Source organism: Nipponia nippon, unplaced genomic scaffold, assembly GCF_047370975.1.
Source record: "Nipponia nippon isolate SJK-2023a ecotype South Korea unplaced genomic scaffold, ASM4737097v1 scaffold_3, whole genome shotgun sequence".
In the NCBI taxonomy this organism is placed as follows: Eukaryota; Metazoa; Chordata; class Aves; order Pelecaniformes; family Threskiornithidae; genus Nipponia; species Nipponia nippon.
The window spans coordinates 25,199,496-25,222,227 of record NW_028262347.1 but is presented as its reverse complement, the minus strand read 5'-3'; the positions used below and the strand labels follow the sequence as shown (position 1 = coordinate 25,222,227).

Here is a 22,732-nt window from a genome sequence, read left to right as displayed (position 1 = left end):
CAATTTGCAGCTAGGAATGTTCATGTTCCTTTGATTTCAAACAGTAAGGAGCCACAATAACTAAACAATTTTTATCTTTATTTTAGATCTTTGTTAAAAAAAATGCAGTATTTACAAAAAAGGCAGATCAAAAGTCTTGGACGCAGGAACTCTCCTTTACCACAAGAAACATACAGCACAGAGAATATCAATGTGAGCTTCCTCATGCTGCTCTGTCTTTGTATTCTAACTCTGGTATTCAAAACCCAGTCTCCGGAAATTAATTTCACAGGGTGGATTATTGAAGAAAGTTCTTGTTTTTCTTCAGTAGAACTAGCCTTTTTCCTAGAGTCTGAAGGGACTACTCTGATCATCTTGTTGGATAGCCAGAGGTCCAAGATCATATCTCCCTGCAAAAACCCAGATCACTTCTGATCACTTCTGATCAAGCACAGAACACCTTTGGGGCTTATCCACTTTTGGCTTAAAGAACATTTATGAAGTGCAGTCAAGTTGCCTCTTACTCTTCTTTTGGATAAGCTAAAGGGACTTCTCTCCATACCCATTTAAAACAGGTTTTCTAGGTGTTGTTCTTGTGTTAAGAACAGTTGTGAATTTTTCTTAGTGTTCCCACCTGAAAATCCTCCAGCTTCTCAAAATCCTGTCTGCAGTGCTCACGCTAGATCTAGACAATCCCACTAAAGGCTTTCCTGTTGCCTAAACTAAGGAAATTATATCTATCTTCTGTATTTTCAAATTACATTATCCTGAGTTTGAGTTAACATTCAAATTAAACTAAGCATCACATTAGGAGCTCAGATGTGTTACCGCTGGAACAGATAGATATGTTTCTTTCAAAAAAGTTACTGATTTTTAGGATACAGCCCATCCCTCATGTGCCTCTCTTCTTAGTGGGAAGTGTATTCTGTTTTCCTCAAGGCATGACTGTCTTCACATTAAAATTAAAATTTGAATATTTCTTGATTACAACCTGTATGTCAGACAAACAGATAACTGCATAGATAACTCTTCTGCATTGCTACTTACTGCTAACATAATATGATATGATCTATAAATGATGTTCTGACTATCAGCAAGGGTGAAAACTTTACCTTCCAGTTGTAAATACCAAGTATTGACTAAAAAGAATGAAACCAGTTAATTTAAAAATGGATACATTAGTAGCCTTCAGTTAATTAACACTTCCCCATTACTGAACCAGCCACACTGCGAAGCTCGATCAGGTTCCACATAGAACTTAATATAAAACCATTAGAGTTAAATGGAAAAAAATCTAAAATTACAGTCCTTAAAAATAATAAGTTCTAAGGACAATGCCAGAGTTATGGTCTCCTAGAACAGTAAAACTTCAATAGTTATGTGATACAGCTATCACACATGAAAATTCATGCAATCGTTTCTGGTCAAAACTTCATATAATATAGATTGCTTGCTTGTGTAATCTTGAAAATAATCTACAGCATTCCTCTGTAAACATTAAGTTGTTAGATGCCAAAAATTTGACAGTTGTAGGCACAGAAGATTACTCACCCTTGAAGGTCTCGATGCAGTATAAATTACTGAAAAATGAATCCCTCGTTCCTGCAGATCCATGGTCAGTCTTCCAATTATTTTGTCTATAAATAGAAATATGTATAATTTAACAAACTTTGTAAGCTGAGAAAGCTAAAATCCTACAGTAGTTGGAGAAGTAATGAGCTAGATGTTTAAGCTTATTTAGTTCATTTAAGCAATTTAGGTGCTCCTAACATTTATATGTCAATTGGTACAAATGGGATAAGACATGTTCAGTGTCTTGAAAAATGCACAATGTCAGTGAGACAATACAAAATAAATACAGCAGTTCAGAAAAAGGGGTGGTTTTGAAGCTGAAAAGTAAATGGCGTAGAAACAATACCTGAAAGGTTGAACTTTGGGCAATTAAAAGCAAGAGCAGAAGAAATTTCTTAAGAGATGAGAGCAGGATGCATGTACAGTTAGTGAAATGACCAGTTAATAAATAAATAATAAAGCTTAAGTAGTATTATTCTCTGAATTACAAAAGTACACAGAACCAATCACTGAGAAGCAATACTCAAAATGTAGTGCTTAGTTTGGGGCATGATATGCATAATATTGGCAGCTATATTCCTTTTTGCTTTGGTGGATTTAAAGCCTGATTCTGCACCCTCAACAGGATATGGAAAATTTTGCAGTTGACTACAGTGGAAGCCAAAGGAGAAATATGGTGGAATATTTCTGAAAAAGGAAGGAAAAGTCAAGTAAGGAAGAGAGGACCTTTCAAAGAGGTCCAAAGACACCTCTAGAGAAGTTCTTCCTTTAGCTCTGAAACCACAGGCAGTAGTGACAAATACTTACAACTGATAAATGTCTTCAAGCTGTATGCAGAAATATTAACATCTGCTTATGATAAGGAGCATAATAGTTGTGAATCAAGAACCATTATTAGTGGTGTTATTGGGACTGACAGAGAAGTAAGCAAGCAGACTCACATTTACTGTTTCAGTGACTTCCCACTTCTCATCCATGTACCAGTCTGGTGAATGGATATTTTATATCCTGGACATACACGCTTCTCAGATTCTGAGGTTATTCTCTACAGAAATTGTATTTCATTTTCGTGTCATGTACCGGAAGTGGAGCTTATATTATTATCCTTTTTAACCTCCTCTATTTACAGTAATTATGGTCTCCTGGCTGAGTAAAATGTTTAGCTTTTGTAAAAATGCAAGCATTGTTTTTTCTGCGGGGTTTTAACCAAGCTGATTTCCTCATATCAGTCAAGAATCGTAGCTATGTAAATTTTCCTTCTAAAAATTATTGCTAAAAGGATCTACTATAAGAAATACTCAGAAAAGCAACTGCTTATATACTACCAGTGTAATTATATTGGGTGTGGAAGTCCAAGGCATTACATAATGTAGATTTTCTGTTCTATATGCACAGAGTGAGACTCGCTGGAAATTCTCAGCAGCCTCAGCTAAAATTTGCAGAAGAAAAAATAATACATAGAAAAATGCATAGATTGTCTTTGTTTTTTCTTTCATTAATGCAATCAGTTGCTTTCTGAAATAAAACATTATTTGCATTTTACTTCAGTAAGGAGCTACTTGTAACTATAGTTACCAGTAACATCTATAACTCTTGCCTTTGGGAAGATTCTAGAGGCAATTCCTTCATTCAGAGAAGCTGCTGTGAACACCCTTGTGACAACAAAGTTGATATAGATCTTTGCCTGTGATCAAAACTCTACCTTGCTTATGAAGTATTTGCAAATTCTCCAAGGAAATGGGCCCAGATTGTCCACCATATTTTAAAATTACATGCCTACATGGGAACATTAGTCATTCCAGGCTCTTTCTTTAATGGAACAAGAGGCATCTCCAGATGGTGATATTGATGTTAGAGTGATTTTGGAGTGGTTCTACTGATTTCTTTTTTTTTTTTTTTTTTTTTTTTTTTTAGATAGCATGGATCAAGGAAACACTACGTAGATCTATGAATGTAAAACAGTTTGTCTAGGATACCTTCCAATTAGCATAACTGTCTGCATCTATGCCCTGGTGGAAGGATTAAACCTTTCTAACTCATTGAAGACACATCCCTTGAATTTCACCAGGGAGTTCAGGATTAGTGCTATTATTAATTTCTAATCTACCTTAATTTCTTTGTGTGATTTTACGCATGGATGGAAGGGATGGAAGAAATTAACTGAGAAGAAATGTTCTGGAAGGAGAAAAGTGAAAAGAAAGGAAGAGTATAAACTATGAACAAGAGAGAAGAACAGAAAAGATCAAGATGAGAGGGGGGGAAATGGGAGAGAAGAGAAAGAGCAGCAAGAGGAATGCACTGAGAATCAGAGTGGAAAAAGGAATACATGCAATAGCAACTAAAGAGCCTCAACTTATGCAGATGGAGTCATAGGCAGCTTTGCCATTGATTTTGAGGTATGCTGGATCCAGCAGGTGAGACTGACATGACAATGCAACCTTCTCCTGAGCAGAGAAACCTTTAGGAAAACTGACAAAAACTGAGTAATAATGTCAAACTCTACCTCATGCAAAAGAAAGAAAGAAGAAATACTGAAAAGAAGCATAAAGAAAACAGTAAGTCTGAATCCCTTGAAACTTGAGCAGATTTGGATTCTGAATTCCAGTTTGGATTTCATAATGAGCCTCATTTTAATAACATGCTAAAAACCTCGGCTTACTCCAGTTTCAAGATATTTCAGAACAACACATTTCCCTTGGGCAGAATCTGAGCCCATTTGTTCTGTCTTATAGAGCTTCCTGTCTGCAGTGAGTAAAACAGCAGGAGAAATTTCTCTGACATTTTATTACATCAGATTTTAAAACCCTCTACAGTGGAAAGGAAAGAAGTTGCTGTGACAAATATAAGAGGCTTTGTGAACTTCTAGGCAGCCTGCTACAGGTCTGCAGTGTTTTTCTATGGGTTTACTGTTGATACTGCAAAAAAAAAAATTACTAGCAATATTTATGGGTTAACAATTCTTTTGTCATGTTGCAGGTATGTGAAAAATAGTATTTTTTGTTGCTTACCCAGGTAGGAGCTAGCAGCAGTCCCTCCATAACAAACACTAGTAACTCACGACCTTGCAAGCAGTTCTGACCTTGAAGGGTGTCCTGATAGCAATATTTGGCAAATGACTGTGGTTGTGCTGCAAACAGTACCTAGACACCTAGGCCTGCTGGACCCCAGATTGCATGACTTGGAAGACTGTGTTTGGGACACTTATCTACTACTTTGGGAATGACTCTTTTATGACTCTCTCCCATCTGCTACACAGACCTTCAGTGGGATAATTTTAAGGAACTGTGGCTCAGTAACTTTCATCTGAATTAAAACTTCCTGCCGATGTTATTTCCAGTATTTATTCAGCAATGCATTGAGTGGCTGCTTTGGCAAATAAACCCGTAGGAGAGGATTCAGCCCACACTCCTACTTTTCTAGAGAACAGCTGAAATGCAGACTAGTAAGTGTAGATTTTGCACTTGGCCATACAAAGTGGCACATCTTCCTTGATCCACACACCTTTTTCCTGATAACAGCTAGTTGACACTAACCGGAAAGCTGGTATAGCCTGTTCCTCCATCATCCCATAGGTCCCCCCTTAACTTTGCTGTTCCAAAACACAGTGGCCTGAGACAGGGTTTGGGAAGCTTATTCTTGAGTTTGTGCAGCTGATGAAAGAAATGTCCCATAAAGAAAAAGCTAATGTTTAGCCAAGGCCAACATTAAGCAAAAGCTTTTCCTATCTAATACGCTCTGGGGACAAGTAAAGAGAACTAAACAACTCCTCTGCAATTCAGAGATAGAAATTCAGCTGCTTATTTGAGTATAAAAACCACACTGACTTTGGAGCAGTGCAAGAACAAAGAGAAAAGGACATTCCACTGATTTCAGTATTAAGGTATTTTCCCCTGATTTTCAAATCTGCTTCTGATTTTACACCCCCAGCTCTGGGCAGAAACAGTCATAGGCACTAAGGACAATGTTTAATTGTCAGCCCACTACAGTACACTACAATGTACGTCCCTGAAACTACCACTACAGTGATTTGCAGACTTTATAACTTGATCTTTAATTTAGAGCAGTAAGTGAAAAGCCTGCAAAATACCAGATGCCTCTCAGTGCCTCTTTGGTGTATGGCACCTCTTTTTCAGCCAGATGCTAGGCAAGAAAAGTTTTATTATAGTGTTATATGGAGAGATTCAACTTTAAGAGACAGTCTTTAATACCTGCAAAACCAATAAAAGACTCTAAAATCAAAGGCTGTAAAGGGCATCAGTATTGTTTTACAAAAATTAGAAAAACATTTCCTATTCATTCAGACAGCCTCTGTTGAGACCAAGACCTTTGAACTGCTGGGTGAGCCTGACACCTCCATCTGCTGGTGTGCAAGGTGAGATCCAAGGAGGTAGTCTGAGCTGCACGGAGAACTGGGAGGACCTCAGAGCATGAGCAAAGGACCATACCTGAAGCAGAGGTCAATTATCATTACATTTCAAGTCACAGAGCTGTATCCATTTCAGTGGATTTTGAATCAAACAGTACTTCAACACTATCATAATCGACTGCTTATAAGTACTATAGAGATGGGGGAAAAGAAAACCTTTAAATAGTAGTATTACAGCAAAACCCAGGAACTAGAGAATACAATCTGCTCAAGTGAAAACACAGACTTAAATGATGAAATGTTAGTTATATCTTGGTCATATTGCTTACCATTTTCAGCAATTGCTTCCAGGGTGGAAATCTCATTTAAACCACTACAAAAAGAGTGTGAGAAAAATAATTAAAAATCTTTTCTAGGCAAGAACAATGTGAACTAGAAATGTACAAAGATACTGACTAGTAAAAGGATTACTGTCAGCATCAGTCCCTCCATCATTCTCTCATCTCCTCCTTATGACCCTTTTCTTCTGCAAAGCCATTAACAGTACAAGCACCACATCTTCAGCTGATTCCTCAAACCCCTCAAACTTCCTTAGCTGCAGAAAAGCCAGACTACTGATGTTATTTTGACCAATCTCTGCACAGCTTTCTTGTCATTTGGTGTTGGCCCCTTGGCTAACATATGTACACGAGCTCCTTAAAATGGGTATCATGTCTTTTTTTGTGTAGAGATGTGATAGCTATAGTTGCACTTCCTTAGGACCTGTTGATACATGCACTGTATACCGACATGCAAATGCCCAAGTAACAGGCTAGGAAGAAGAAAGAGCAGGAGAAGCTGAGCAGAGGGACTCGATACACCCATGCCTTATATTTTCTAAATATACATTCACCTGAAGGAACAGTCTCTCTCTACATCTGTTAGATCACATTTGTCATAGGCCTGGAAACATGAAGAATTATAGCCTGCCTTTTCCTTCTAGAGTGATGAAAATCAGTCTCTTTATTCATATTAACTTCAGGTTTGTCTGTATGTTTTTTTGCTTGCTTATTTATCCTGCCAGTTTTTTGACCCCTGGAATGCCTTCTAGCAATTAATTCTGCAGGTTAATCATGTGTTACATAAAATAATTCAGCCTTTCTGCTAAAAGTGTGTTGCCACTTAGTTTTATTAATTGTCCCTTTGTTCTCATATAATGAGGCAGACAAAATAAGAACGCCTGACTGACTTTCTCAACATAATTCGTCTATTACACCTGGTAAGCTCATCAGGGGACTTTAAAAAACACCGAATTCACCCTTGCAAGAAAAATAACTTTGCTAACGCTGTACGCTTCCACTTTGGTTTTTAAATTTCCTGAATGCAAGTGATATTCTCAAAAGCTGTAAAAATCGTGCACACATGTGGGTCAGTTTTGCTTGTGACAAGCTCCTACCTGACAAGTGGTTGCAGCTGAACCACCAGTAAGTTTTGTTTAGATGCATTCACTTCCAGCTGAGAGACATCGAGATTAGTTACGTTTGTTAACTTCCAATCTCCTGACTCCTGAAGAAAGCTCAGAAGATACCTGGTAGCCTTGCAGTCAACAGCTGGCAAAACTAAAGATGAAGGAGAAGACTGAAGAATTTCCTGTAATAAATTTATGAACAGTTTATTTACTTGCTTAATAATTAAACACAAACCTTTTTATGTATCCTTAAGTTAATATTCAAGGTGAGGAACCACCATGGTAAGCGCTACATGAGTTCTCACCAGCTTGATGCTGCCTGCAGGCAGGAAAGGGGCAGTGAAGGGACACTTGTGTTGCTCTTATTCCTGTGCTTTCTTGGGGCAAGCTTAAGTTACTCACTGACATCAAATTCTTATTGTCCTTTTCACACGTATGGTAGAAGAGGACAGACAGATGATGTAGAAGTTCTCAAGCTAAGAATGTATTGGACAGACATGTTATGAACACTGCCAGAAGCAAAGCTCATCAGATGACCATCTAAATAAATGCCCTCAGAGGTGAGAAGGATGAATGTCAGACACCTCAAGTTCCAGCAGCTCTATTCAGTACAGAGTCATATTTTGCATAATAAATACCCCTCCTTTGTGTACCTCCTGGTAGTACAGCACACGCTACAGACAAATGTCTAATTTGTAACTATTAATTAAAGCAAGCTACATGTTTCAGGATCTACAGAGCCTCCAGACACACACAAACAAACTTCATGTCACGTACTTTCTTTCTACTCAAAATACAAATTGTAAAGATCAGGCTGAACTTTTTCAGTTAATCAAGCATCAGGGTATCTATTACTTTATTTATAATTCTCATAGCTCAGTTTCTGATGAAAATAATTGAGTGAAATGCATTTAAAACCATTCTTGTTCTATGAATTTGAAACCTGCATAGTCGAAAAACTTCCTTTCCAAAGGTTCTTCTTGATAATAAAATTAACTTGAAATATTCAGGGAAAGAAAATGCAAGATGGAAACTTGAGAATGATCAAAATTAATGTACCCCAAATTTAACGTGAATATTTGAAGATATTTTTTCATTGAGTCCTAGTTTACAACCTGTTTGCTTTCCTATTTTCTGCATTTAAGTCTAGATTGAGTCTGTCACTTGATCCAACATTCAGATATTCAAGTTGTTATAGACTCTCTCTCCCCCTCTAACTGATGCAAGTGTTGTAGTGTTGCTAACACTTTTCTCCTCCTACTCTTTTTCCTTTTTGTCTGTTCTCTGACTGCCTACCACTTTTCTGACCTGCTCCTGTACTTTCTAATTGCTCACGTTTTCCTTCCTAGGCAAAGGTTAGCTATTTTCACATTTCTATAGATGCTCATAAGGGAGCATTATGCAGCATTGTCTGATTTGCCAGACTGATAGAAAAATAACTGCAGAAATTAAAATGGAGCAGAAAGCAATGATCTGGTTCACAGGTCTTTGAGCACTGCCTGGAAGGAAAGGATGATACATTTCATTTTGGTTTGTTTGCATATATGAATTTAGAGCTAAAATTCTGAGTAATAGTCAATTATTGTATTTTATTTTCAGTATTTTAATCCCTTGCCCCCTAGCAGCAACCAGAATGGCAGCAGCCACTTCTTCCAAGGATATATATTAAGCAGATTACTCATTTATTGTAGAATAAGATATAAAATGCATCGTTACTGAGTAATATCTGAAGTGTGCCTCTGCTCCTAACCAATACTGCACTGCCATCTGTCTCAGATTCCAGCCACTGGTATTCAACTGTTTTCCATCTGAAGGGCAGACACAGCTGGATATCTACTCATTAGCCTCAGACAGCCATTCTGATCCCATGCCTCTTGTTTGTGCTTCTTGACATTTAGCCACTGCACACTTGTCTTTACAATACCCATATGTTGCTTTATGCATTTTAGGATTTCAACTACCATGCATGTTCAAAACACAAGAACTCCAAAGGAGGGCGGAGAATGAAGAGGACTATTAGGAAACACCACATTCTGCTAAAGGGCTAAACAAAGAGGTACAACCACCCAGTAGATAGGAAAGGGAGAAGGAGAGGGAGAGGGAAGAAAACCTCCTATTGAGCTGTTGGACTGATAGCAGAACTTCCTATATTAAATGCCAGAATCTATAGCCTGTCTATGGGCAGCTTACTCTGATTACGAGTACATTTACCTTCTTTAGGGTCCCCTGAAGCACCTCTGCCTAGTGAAATAGTACAAGAAACTCCACTCTTGGATTACATATATCGCTGTTCAGGTTATTTTGAAGGTAGGTGTGGGATGACTCTTCTAGCCATCCTGAAGCCAAGTAGCTGCACTATGGTGAATCTGTGCTTGGACTTACTTGCCCAGCTCTGGTTTCTGTGTTATGTTAACTGGATTGATATTACACATAAGCAAATTGAAGCCGGAATGGAGTAAATTTAGGTCTACCATTAAAAACCTATTGTTAAAATCTTTGTTAAAGACTCATGCATCCATCTGTGAAAGATCCTGTAGGTATACTCATTGTTCTAAACTAGTTTATGTTTGGCATCAAAGCTGATAGACAGTCCTATAATAAAAATACTAGTTTGGGAAAAGGCTCCTGTGTTGGCTCTGAAAATATGTGGGAACCTATACCTGAAGTAGGCAGGCTCTTCCATGTAAAAGAGATCTTTTAAATCTTCATCTTTTACCTGTGAGTATGTCATTTAAAATATTAAAGTATTGTATTTATTTTCTACAGCATTGGTCAATGGGTTGTCTATAAAAAAGAAAAATCTATTAAACGGATTTGAAAGCACATCTGTTTCTACACACAGTGAGAACTGCAAAGAAAATTATCGTTGTTGCATTTTAACTTTCCAATTACTATTAATCTTACAGATTTTTACACTGTACCTATGTTCTCCAAATACATGCATAAAGCTGTATATTATGATTTTAATGAAAATTGATGTGATGTACTTTAGCTGATAAAATATGTTGCAGCTAAAGAAAGTATTGTTGAACAAACCTCCATACCACTGTACTGTATGGTGGCAAACATGACACCAGATTTTTTTTCAAGGGTTGCAGACAGATCCAAGGAACTATAGAGAAGCAAACCTGAAGGCCAAGAATGGGAGGAACTATTCCAAAGAATAAAATGCAGACTATAACAACAAGGAAGGATTATACTGGGCAAAAGCTGACATGGCTTTTGCAAAAAGAAGTTATGCCTCACAGTTCTGCTGAAAGTCTCTGAAGGGGTCAATAGGCATGTACACCAGGGAGCTCTAGCTGATACAGTGTACTTGGATCCACAAAAGGCACTTGGCAGAGTCTTGAAGCAAAAACTCCTAAATAAATTAAGCTGCTTTAGCGTGAGAGAGGCAGTCTGAACATGGAGGTAGGTAAAGGGTAGGTAAAGAAACAGCAAGCAAGGAGTAGAAAAAAGTATCTGTTCCTGCACTAGTGTCTTTTCTGTTCCATATGGTCATAAATTATCTGGTAAAAAGGCATAAATATTGAACTAATGACATCTGCTGATTACACTGAATTATTCAAGATAGTAAAGGCAAGGGCTGATGAACTGCAGAAGCAACTTCTGGTACAACCTCTTGGGCAACAAAGAAACTGATGAGATTCAATGTAAATTGATTTTAGCAGAGTACAGGGTGAGAAAAAAACCAACACTCATTTTATGTACACAATAATAGATAATAGACTCAGAACTGAGTGTTACCTTTCAGTAATGAAACCTTAAGAGGCACAACAGTGCTTTGCAAATGTCAGTTCAGTGGCTGATAGTGATCAGAATTGAAAAATCAAATAGTAGTAGTTTTTTGGAAAAGGCTAGAGAACAAAACATCATCATGTCAGTAAATAAATCTATGATGAACTTATATCTTGATTATTATGCAGTTCTACATGCCCCTTTGTCAAAAAATAATATAATAAAACTAAAAGAGGCAAAGAGAAAGGGAACAAAGATAATGCTATAGTAGGACCTCTGTATCACACGTGACTAAATTGTACTCCTCAGTCTATGACCACTGAGTGAGGATACAATGGAGATATAGAATCACAAATGGCAATGACTTACAATAACAATTATGCAGCTGCACAGCTGGCCACTAATTGGAGTGTGTTACCATACACTGAAGTTCTAAGGAGCTGAGCATTTTTTGGGGAAAGCCAAAGCTAATATTAAAGAAAAATAGTTTGTAGGGTAGGTGACTGCTTGACAAAAAAGTTCCCCAAGTGCTAATCTTTGTATTTTATTATTTAATTAAAAAGTTTTTTGAATGTTTAAGACAGATGATCTACCTATAACATTCCTTTTGTATTAACTGGAAATAGAATTCTTTTATTGCATACAAAACCATTGATCCCAAAAGCTCAAAACAGCTGCTAATGTAGCTGAACAAATCTAATACCTGCAAATGTCTCTGTGGTTTACAAGCCCATAACTCTTTTACAAATAACACTTCCTTCTTGTAGTACACATGCTGCTACACGCACATATACATTCTAAATGAGATCTTCAGTTTAGGTTTGTGAATAAATTTGCATTTCTGAAGTTCAAAAGGAGGATACTCGAGTGACATGAACATCTATTATAGCTTAATGAATCACTTGTATAATATAGAGTGTGAAGGTATAAAAAATTGTGATTATGCAACATCAAAGATTCTAATTTCCCCAGTGAGAAAATTCAGACCTGACCTTCACTTTGTCCTGTGTTCTGTGAATATTATGACAGAGTCTTTCATAGCATGAAAGAATGTATTTCTTTCCCAAAGTAGCTCAAGTGGACTGCAACTGATGTGATAACAACTGAGCAAATTTTTGTAGCCTCTGTTTCATCCAAGATGGAACTGGATGATTATAAAGATCCTTTATGGCCCTAAAAGCTACAAGTCTATGCAATAGATATTGACAAAATTCTCCATATTGGCACCTAAGTGAAAAAGAAATATTTAATTTATACATCTCATTTTCTTTCACTCAAGTTACAGCACCTCACCCCCACAAAACGATGATAGAAAAGTATTAAGATTGCCAAGTCCAACAGAACAAATTTAGGAAGTGCTGGAGTTAAGGTGAGCAATTTGTCAAAAGAAACTTTCCAGTTTTAAAGAAGCTGTAATGAGAAAAAGTTTCTCAGCTCCAACACAGAACGGGAATAGAGGCAAGGCCAGAAAGCAAACAAACTGTTACTGACATTTATTCAGCTTGTTGAAAACCTGGGTTTAAATCTTTGATTTGCTAAATACAGACCAAAGATTTACTTCAATGTGATCTTCTGTTTAGCTGAGGATTGCCTCACTAGCCTCAGTAGGTCCCCAAGCCACTCAGTATACCACCTGATTTCTAAACCCATCAGTCTCTGGATCCATCTCTAGCCTTTGGCTATAAGCTCTGTCTACAGGGTTGATGGAGTCCTGATTACAAGGCAAAAGAAGAAAGTTTTAAATACGTTAATATCCCTCCTCTTAAACATCCAGGGCCTAGTTAAATAAGAGCACTGCATCATTAGGAGCTTGCAGTGTCATGTGTACATTTCACACAGCTTCTAAAAGCAAACCAGCCTCGCAGTCAGTCAGCAACAAAATTTGCTCCAGACACAGCCTTGCATAGATTTTAAACCCAGAGAAGATAAGGCATACCAGAGAAGTACCAGTACATCTGCCTGTGGGCGCAGCCGCTGATCCTTATACTACAAATGATTATTACTCCCATTCATTCCTCAGAAAACCCATGTACGTACTCTGAATAGTTTTTTTTGTTCCAGCATCAGTGTTAAAATGCTGTTATATGGCAAAGAGATTAAGATCTCCAGTATCAGTGACACAAGGAAGATGTGAGGTTCTTAGACAGTATAGATATAGAGACAGGTAATATGTGAATATTTATTTATTTAGTTACACATACAGCTTGCTGTGTGGTGCTTGGGAATTTGCACTTCCTCATGTGCTCTGATACCAGTTACGTTACTAATCATAGAATCATTAAGGTTGGAAAAGACCCTTAAGATCATCGAGTCCAACCGTTAACCTATCACTGCCAAGTCCACCACTAAAAAATAGCTCTGTTCATCCCACTCTGCCTACAGGAATGCCTTTCTGACTTCCACGTGTCAATGCTTCCTTTATCTAATTACAGTTCAATAAACTGTTGTGTAAGTATGACCAGAGATGCCATGCACAAAATCTGTAAACCTCCTGAGTGAGAAGAGAAGTTGAAGTTGCTGACCAGCTCAGGAGGACTCCGTCTTAGATTCTGTGCCTGGAGTTGATTTCAAATTACTCAAGTAGCATGGCTTTTTTTCATGAAGATTAAAGCAATCCAGCATCCAGTCATATATTAACTACATTCAAATATGAAACAGTTAACTCCCTGCATGAGTTAGGAGAGCTTCAATTTCTATGAAAATAAAATAGATGTTCAATTCTGAAAATCAGGAATAAATAATTGATTCCTATAACTTCTTTTCTTGCTATGGCTTCAAAACAGAATTTTGGGGTGTCGGTCTGGAAGTTTATATTGGTTTTTACAATAAAAAATTGCAGCATGTTTAGGAATAGTTTTGTCAGTTACGATGAATTCTGAAAACTTGATCTTCAGAAATAAAATAGCTACAAAACAATTCTGCAAACTCAGTTATTTCCTTTAACCCATCTGCTTAAACTGAAATAATTTCAATAAATAATTTAAATAGGAAAACTGCTGCAATTCAGTTTAATTTTCCAAGTTATTGTTTGTTTGTATCTTCTTATATCTTTTTTTAATTTTAAATATCGCATATAAAGAAATAAAAGAGAGAAATGCTTGCCTGAACATTTTGAAATGGATTCTTGTTACCGTAGGACTCACTGAGGTATGTGAAATCATCTATGCTAAGCTGAAAAACAAAGAGAGTAGATTGGTGAGAAGGAGCCATGGCATCTCATTTAGGTACAGACTTGCACTTGGTATTGGTGAGAGAAAAGCAATTAATGTTACATACTGTGTCTTGCAGGAACAAGATGAGGTTTCTGGAATTCTGGGTAAAAACAGGTTGCAAAAGTACAGTCAGCTCACGTGCTGAGACAACGTGTCCTTCGTGCAAAGTAGTGTCTGGATTCCACTGCGATCTACAAAGAAAATTTTTTTTCTGTAAAATTTGCTGCCAATGATGACACCGCTTATTTCTTTAAATATGCAGCAGCAGGTAACGATATCATCATCTTCGGATTAAGATCAGGTTTACAGTTCAGTTTACTTTCAATCTACTCAAGAGGAAAAGAACTTGCCCATTTATGCCCATATCACGTTAACTGTGTTACAGCAGGAATGAAATTGGTCCAATCAAGATAACTGTCTCTATTTTCTTGCTTGTGTACAGCAGCACAGCTGCATCTTTCAAAAAATTAACTACTAAATGGAATGAAGAAAACCTTCAGAGAGAATCCCAAAGGGAATCCTAACTCCCAAACCACTTTCCAGTGCCATCAGACATCTTGGTGGCCAGAGAGGAGAACTCAGGCTAGATCACAAGTTGTCATAAACCAATATTTTTTCATAAACCTTTTATTAAGTAAAAGTGACTTTTCAGTGCTATTGTTAATGATATGTTCTCTCCTAAGGTTTTCATGATGAAGGAACCTCTCTGCAGAAGCAGCTCAGAAAAGCCACCTTTCCAGAAGCAGGAGCTCTTCTGAACAGAACAGTTCAAGACACCAAGGAAAGCTTATGATTCTTTTGCCAACCTGTCATTATGAGGATTGGACAGAGAAATAACTCATCTATTTAATTTTACTCCTACAGAAAACAGTTACAGGCAAAACAAGAGGTGACATTATTCTTTCAACACCTCATTGGGATTTTAACAGTATGCAACATGGGTCTATAGGGATGAAATTATTATGAAAATGTTGGTCCTAGGTGTCTTGACTAAGGTAATATTGTCATTCTGTAGAAAACCCAGAGCTTGAAACTTAATCTCCCATCTTTCCCGAACACACATCAGTTGCTAAGGCCTGAGAAACCAGGTATTCCAGACCCTCTAAATGGTTCTAATTACAAAGAATAGAATACAGAGAATTGCTGTGTGCTGTAGCATCAGCTATTATATGATTGCAATTTGGTGAAGTTGAGATGCTTATTAAATTTTCTAACCCAAAAGCAATTCAAAACTGACCCTTGCACAGCAAGCTTTTATGAATGAAAACTATCTTTGCAGTCTCTTACGGTGGAGGCAGAACAGGGGTAATGAACACATAGGGGGTTTCAATGTTATTTCTCAGATAAGGAAAATCTATATTTCACTTCAAGACTTCCCAGTAATTCCAATGAAGATTGCTGAGAGTGAATCGAAAACCTCCAACTGCACCCATGGCAGAGATAAAAACAGTGCAGTCCTGCAGTACTAGATACCTAGCTCCCTTCAGAGGCTGGGATTTGGGAGAGTGTTAGAGCAAACAATACATGTGGAAGACTCTTTCAGGACAACATGCTGCAGACGTTAAAATTAAATTCTAGTATATTTTCTGCCTGTCACTTTTCAAGCTTTAGAAGTAAACCCTGCTGTGCAGGAAAGAATTTTTTTCTATTTGGTAGAAGTTATCATTTGATATTTTCTTAGTTTTGCTCAACTTCTTCACTTCTTTGTTAATTTGTGCTCGGAAATCCATATTAATTTATATTTATGAAGCCCAACATCTTAGAAATTGTAACAGACACGCCTCAACTTTTCAAAAAAGTCAAACCTCATGACCTCAAATATTTAAGTATAATCTTTTAAAATAAGATATTTGAAAACACAAAAACTCCCAAGGATTCTGAATGACTATTCAGGAACTGACGTTCATACTGACTTTATGCATTGCATGGCCACACCAAAATACTAAAGGAAAAGAACAGAGATTAAATTAAGAGATGTTAAAAAATGGCTTGTGTGAAAGAAAATGATAGTGAATATCTTGGTATATTTATTTTAAAAACTAACTAACTAAATCTTTTCATGCCTAATATTAGAAAACATTGAAGATGTGGAGAGCTTTTGGGACTTGCCATTTAGATAAAAGGTAACAGAAAGCACATGAAACAAAACTAAGTTATCTGCAGCAGCACAATGGCAAAGGCTTTTGTCATGAACTCAAAACCTCAGAAATTTAATGATCCTGTTTTAACGCATACTTGCTTCTAAGGTATTCCCTGTTCCTTGAAGCAGCTCTTGCTAGCTATCTAACCTTGAAAAGCCCCTTTTCTGAGAATTTTTAGCTTTCAAGCAGCCAACTTTAGTAACTCCAGCATCATCATTAGAAAAAATCTACATGAGTTAGTTAATAATTCCATTATAATGCAGAGTTTGCCTAATACTTATATTCACCATATTATACGCACGCACATTTATTTTGCTTCTTTTAAATAGTTTGCCGAGCACTATGCACGGCAGTAGGCAAGGCTACAACCTTCACTGAGCGGGCTGCTACCGTCAGCTGGGTGCAACAATATTCTCACCACAATTCAGACGGGAAATGTCAGTCTGTTTTACCAGCTGGCTTACTGTGAACTGCAGAGTGACTGCCACAGATAGTGCATTGTGGATAAGCTGGAGGTATGCTTTACTGAATGTAATGAACTGGTCCATCCCTTTGAACTCTTCACCTCAAGTAGGCAGCAAGAGATTAGTAAGGGATGGCATAGGATGAAACAACCAGTAGGCCAACACACATATTGATTGCTCCTATTGATTGCTCACACAAAATTTCATGTCCAAAGATGCACAGCCTTGTGCAATCATCTGCATGCCAAGCACATCAGAGTTAACCTCCCCACCGTAGAACCATCCTGGGGTCCTCAGGCATGGGGGCTCATAATGATGAGCATCTCTGCTAATATATATGTGCTTTCCTGCTGGCTAAAAAGGAAGAAACTTAAAACTCAACTGCTCTCTCTTTCCTCCAATAGCCAGACAATGCACTAAAGAAAGAGAGGAAAGAAAGCTTAGCCTGGCATTTTGCTTCTTTCTTGTCCCTAACTGCTCTGGCATGACAACAAGTTTAAGCATACAGATTCTTCTCTGGCCAGTGCTCTTTCTAGGTGGAACTGAGCACTTGTTTTTGATGGAAGCAAAAGATTTCAAGATTTCTTGTATCTGGACCTCCCAGAAGGGCAGACGGTAAGACAACAGGACTTATATCATTTTAACTTGTCAGCTTACATTCTTGCTTTGTAGGTGGCTTCTGAACTCTCTCCTACAAGTTATTCTTATCAGTTTTCTCTTTCAGTCACCTTGTGATTACCATATAAGAAATAATATTTTCTCCTGCTCAGCAGAAGTAAACAAGTTAATTAAAAAAAAAAACGGGAAATGACCTTCAAATACCGCTTTTACACACAAAGCTCACATGTCACCATTATTGGCAGTAGAATGAAAACTCGTGATTATAGGAAAAAAAAATTCAAAAAGCTACTCAAGCACGCTAACACACAGTATCTCCATAGAAGTCTGATAAAGTCAGAGATAAAACAATTTTCTGTTTCCACTGTATCCTTTTTATGTTCCACCTTCATTCAGCAGATTTTTAAGCAAATTCCTTGCAGTTTTAAGAAATACTGCAAATGTACTATTTGGCATTAATGCCTTCTCAAAGTCACTTATAATCTGGATTTGCCGGAAAAGGATTCATTTCCCAATATAAGCATAGCATAAATGAAGGTAGTAATATATTTCAATGACTGTAGGCAAAAATCATTCCTAAATCAAACACGAGGGGGCAAGCATAAAAGCTAATTTTAATGAATTTATTTTCTCAGGCTCCCTCTCTAATCTATGGAGGGAAAGAAATTCTTTTGAATATTGGTTCAAAATGGCTAAATCAAGTTTCTTCTGTGAATCATATGCAAAAGGAACCTCTCCATCTCTACTGCTTTGAAAAGCAACCAGGGGATATTAGTTCAAAGGCTAATTTAAGATAAAGGTTAATTTTTCCAGGCCAAAGTTATTTGGAGAATGTCCACTGATGAATTAGTACTAGTTTGTGAAAAGCAGGACACTGTGACCTACTGAGTTATTCCCACTTCATCTTTTTCCTGAGTTCAATGGAAAAAGACTGTTGTTTGGTAGAAAATACTTATTTTTGTCAAAGTACAGATCTGCATTTTTCTTTCTAGCAGAAAGAGGTATTTGATTTACTAATGTTTGTGTAAGGATTTATATCAGACTTCCTTTATGCATTGCACACTGCATGTGTTTGTCAGTTGCAGGTTTCATCTGTATCTAACATGTAACATTATCTTTAATAGCATGATTAAAGTACAATAATAACGCATAAAAGAGAGACTTTAAAGCGTTACATTCTTCTAATATAGCTGTTCCAAGATATGGCTTTACAAACACTAGCTAGTTCTAAAGAAGAGCAAAATGTATTATCCTTCAAATATTTGATATCATATCCTAACAGATAACCTAGGAGAGGGTGATGGAATAGATTGGTGAATCTCAGCTTCTGTCGATCAATGAATCGCTGAAGTTTTAAACTGGTGGGACATGTTTCCACGAAGTGAATAGAAATCCATTGATAATTGCTGCACTTCTTTAGTTACCCTTCCTAAAACTCTTCATAGTAGTTCCCAGATTTCATAAGCCTGTAGATCACAAGCTGCAAACCTTGCATCACTGCAAAGTACCAAGATGTAAAGCATGGAGTAAAGGGTTAGCAAATGAAAGTTACTGTTACAGTTTCTTTGTTTTATAAAATAACATAAATCTCCTTTCCCGTTGCTTCATGGACTTCCACCAGACCTAATTTCTGCCCTACAGGAACTTCACCTTTCAAAAATGCAAAGGACAAGGTAGGAGGAACATTTCTTCCAGAAAATGTTCTGTTCCAGGAAACATGAAACTGGTTGAATCAGTCTGCTATCCTGTTTTTCTTGCTCTAGATTTGTATAAACCTGAACAATCTGCAGCAGAGCAAGTTGCTAATTGCATCTTGGTGGAAAGTTTGCTGTTATGACCACCCTGGATTAACTGATAAGACTTCGCTTCTAGTGACAACAGGCGTGTTCTTATATAAACTAGGAAGTAGGACAAAGGAAGCACTGATCTTTGCTTAGACTCTTAGGATCACTTTTAGCCTAAGAGCAACTCTTCCAACATTTATTTTGCTTTTAAATACAGAGGTTTAGTACTCATACATGTGCCTGTGTTGTAAAAAGGTGAACAGATTAAGTATTTTGAATATAAAAAAGCTTTGATGTTGAGTCATCCATTTATTTCTTTCAGGAGAAAAAAAAGTCAAAATTACCTAATCAAATGGTATCAAACTTTTCAGATTCCTATATGTTGTGGCTCCCCAGGGACCAGAGGTTCCATTTCTGGAAATGCTTGAGAGAACGGTAGACATATCTCAATGCTGGTATTAATTACTGCTGGGAAAAGGATACAATTTCCAGGGTGCATATCAAAGAAAAACAGTCAACATCTCCTACACATCTGTTTTCTGTGGCCTGCAACATTACAGCATCACGTATGAAAAACCAGAAAAGTAGCATGCTTGTCTATATGGCACTATACATGGACAAAGATCTCCCAAACCACTGAATCAGTCTAATTCCTGATGTTCAAAAAATTTCTGAATCCTCCTATTGCTGTCTTAAAATTACCACATTAAGAAGCAACTGCAAAAAGAAAAAAAAAAAAAAGGGAAAAAAATATTAACAAGATTTAGCTCTCAGACTTAAATCATAATAAACTTGCCTAAAGACAAAAGATTTACACTAGGATAAATGAGAGCAGAATTTAGTCTAATTCTCTTCCTAGTGACAGCTAGATAACTCACAGTGTCTCAAATGTGTTGAAGAATGGCTCAAAGCCTCATGAAAGGTAGAGCGAACCTAGCACAACTAGCTGAAAGGATAATTACCTCCCAAGAAGCCACTGATTTGGTTTCTCTCCCAGTTTACAGAAGAGTAAATCACAAGTAACAGTCTGGGAATTAACAAAGCAGTAAAGATAGAGAAGAATCAAATCCCATGAATTCAGACCTGACGAGCTGATGATCAAAGGATTCGAGAAGCAAAACTCCCCCTGCCCAGGCACACACAGCTTGGTCGTGCCAGCAAAGGGACCCAACAGGAATCCCCATCACTGCAGCCCCTTCTGTTCATCCTTACAGCCAAAGTGAGGGTTAACCTGTGCACCAAGGCTATCCACGGTACAGGAAAGGATCTTGTGCTTATGAACTCACCCAGCTGGATTGTGACAAATTCCAAATACTGTTGGTGTTACGGATTATTTGTATGAGAGAAATGAATAAATACCCAGCTGAGATCAGGCCTGTTGAACTACGTATAATACATGTGTGCTTGCAGAGGGTATGAGATGAACTCTCCATAAGAGGGTTTACAATTTAGATAAATCAGGTTAAGAATGCGGAGTATTTAGGAATTAGGAGGAGAGAGTCAAGTGATTTACTCGGGCCAAAGCACACCTTAGGCAAACCTAGAGTACAGCAGACCTGTTGTCGCCTTCCCACCCAGAACACGACTTTGCCTTTAGCCCTTCCAATCAGTCCTGTGATCCCATAAGACCCTCAGGAGCCTTTTCTTACAAGTCTCTGACAGCACCTTACTGTGTTTCGGGGCAGTACTTCCTATACAAAACCAATGTGTATGCCCTGCAGAGACAGCCTTATAAATAAGCGGTGCATAGTACCCCACCTGAAGATATTGTGTTGCCCAAGCTGGCATATTTCTGGAAATCCCAAGTAATTACACAAAATCTTTAAAGTCTGTATGAATAAAATTCCTGGTTTGAAAAAACAGGTCTATATCTGGCTCTTTCAAGACAGGCTCAAAGTCTTATTTCATAAGTATATGCGAACCCCTGAATTTCACGTGTCTCTCTGGATCTGCCAAGACTCTGCAGCTGTTTCTGACAACTGATGTCTATACATACAGCAGTGTATTCTATTAAAAAAAACCTGCATTAAAAAGAACATTAAAGTGAAAACTCAGGATTCATGAGTTAGGAAATGCAAGGATTAAGGTTGCCCACAGAGTTTTTGGTCAGCTCCTTTTTGTGAGACTGCCTTATGTTGTGCCTTTAAGTCACGACACCTCTCACAGTGGAGTTCAAGGTTGCCTTAGGGTGAATAAAGCCTATCTACTTCAGATTTGAAGAATATGGGTTTTATTTACTTCTTACTGCTCAACTTAGAACACTAAAATTATAAATGAAGCCAGGTAAATTCATCTGTTAGGTTGTTCAATTGCTGAGAGGCAAATTTATTTATTGGGTAATTTTATTGCCCAGAGGTTATTTACCGCAACTGATGATATACAATACATTCTGCACACGCACACAGAGCAAAAGCTTAAGTAGAGATGCTCTATTATTAGATTTCTTACCTCTGAGTTGACCAAAGCAGCATCGGTACGTGGTCCACTGACAGAGACATTTTGAACAGCACAGCGAAGGTGCACAACAGCGGGGCTGGAGCAGCAGAGTAGAGCTGCGTCATGACTCCAGGCAAGCGCGTACGTAACTGGCCAGCTGCACAGGAAAGTCCGAGTGTATGCACAGCTGCACTTTCCGGTTCAGTTGCAGCTACCGGATTCAGCCAGGCTGCTGGGTGAGGTTGCTCTGTAACGACAGTGGGAATTTTCAAAACATGGACTTCTTATCTTGAAGTTGGGGGTTATACGTACTTTTAATAACTTTCTGGTTTGTGATTTAAGCAGCTCATAAAACTCTCCACAGTATAAGCATAGACAGATTCCTCTAACGTTCTAGTACAAGGGAGAGTCGTGAAGTCCAAACTCCTGTCCTACTCTTTTCTAACTCCCTGATAACTGCAGGCTGATAACAGAATTGCTCAACTTCAAAATGGAGTTTATAGAAAACTTTTCTGCACTGCACAAAATGTATTCCGCAGAACTTCTAACTTCTTCCCCTGCTACATATTATAATGTCCCTCAGCTTAGTTCTTTCACATGTATTGAGAGCTGGTGTCACACATTTGGGTGTTGACAGGTTTGAAATCTGCAGTAAATCTATCCATTGCAGATTCCAGCAAGAAGGAAGAGAGTGAGAAAATGGTACATTTGGAGTGTATCCACTGAAACATGGAATTGTTCAGCTGTCTTTTGCATGGAGCGATGCTGTCCCAAAAATCAAAAATATCAAAAGTCAGGAGCAAATTATAATCACTTCAGAACCTGACATGACTTCAGTATTTCACAAGTCTCATGCAAGATCAAAATAGTCATATAGAATTTCTTCATGCTGGGAAGCAAATTCCTCCAGCATACTTTTTTGCTCCTGCCAAGCACTGAGCTGTTTCTACACCTTGTGACTACATTAGGCAGCAG

At 37.7% G+C, this 22,732-nt stretch overlaps 1 protein-coding gene across 2 annotated transcripts in view; it reads right to left on the bottom strand.

Moving 5' to 3' along the window:
* The window catches only part of LOC104011823 (V-type proton ATPase subunit S1), a 54,776-nt gene extending 32,846 nt beyond the window's left edge, over positions 1 to 21,930 (bottom strand). For both annotated transcript variants that reach the window (XM_087763867.1, XM_009464123.2), the window contains exons 1-6: positions 21,770 to 21,930; positions 14,379 to 14,505; positions 14,205 to 14,273; positions 7,353 to 7,546; positions 6,247 to 6,290; positions 1,531 to 1,616 (exon numbers count right to left, since the gene is read on the bottom strand). In XM_087763867.1, coding sequence (XP_087619993.1) covers positions 1,531 to 1,616; positions 6,247 to 6,290; positions 7,353 to 7,546; positions 14,205 to 14,273; positions 14,379 to 14,505; positions 21,770 to 21,882 — 633 coding nt within the window. In that variant the 5' untranslated portion in view covers positions 21,883 to 21,930. The remainder of the gene's footprint in view (positions 1 to 1,530; positions 1,617 to 6,246; positions 6,291 to 7,352; positions 7,547 to 14,204; positions 14,274 to 14,378; positions 14,506 to 21,769) is intronic.
* Positions 21,931 to 22,732: the final 802 nt, after the last annotated feature.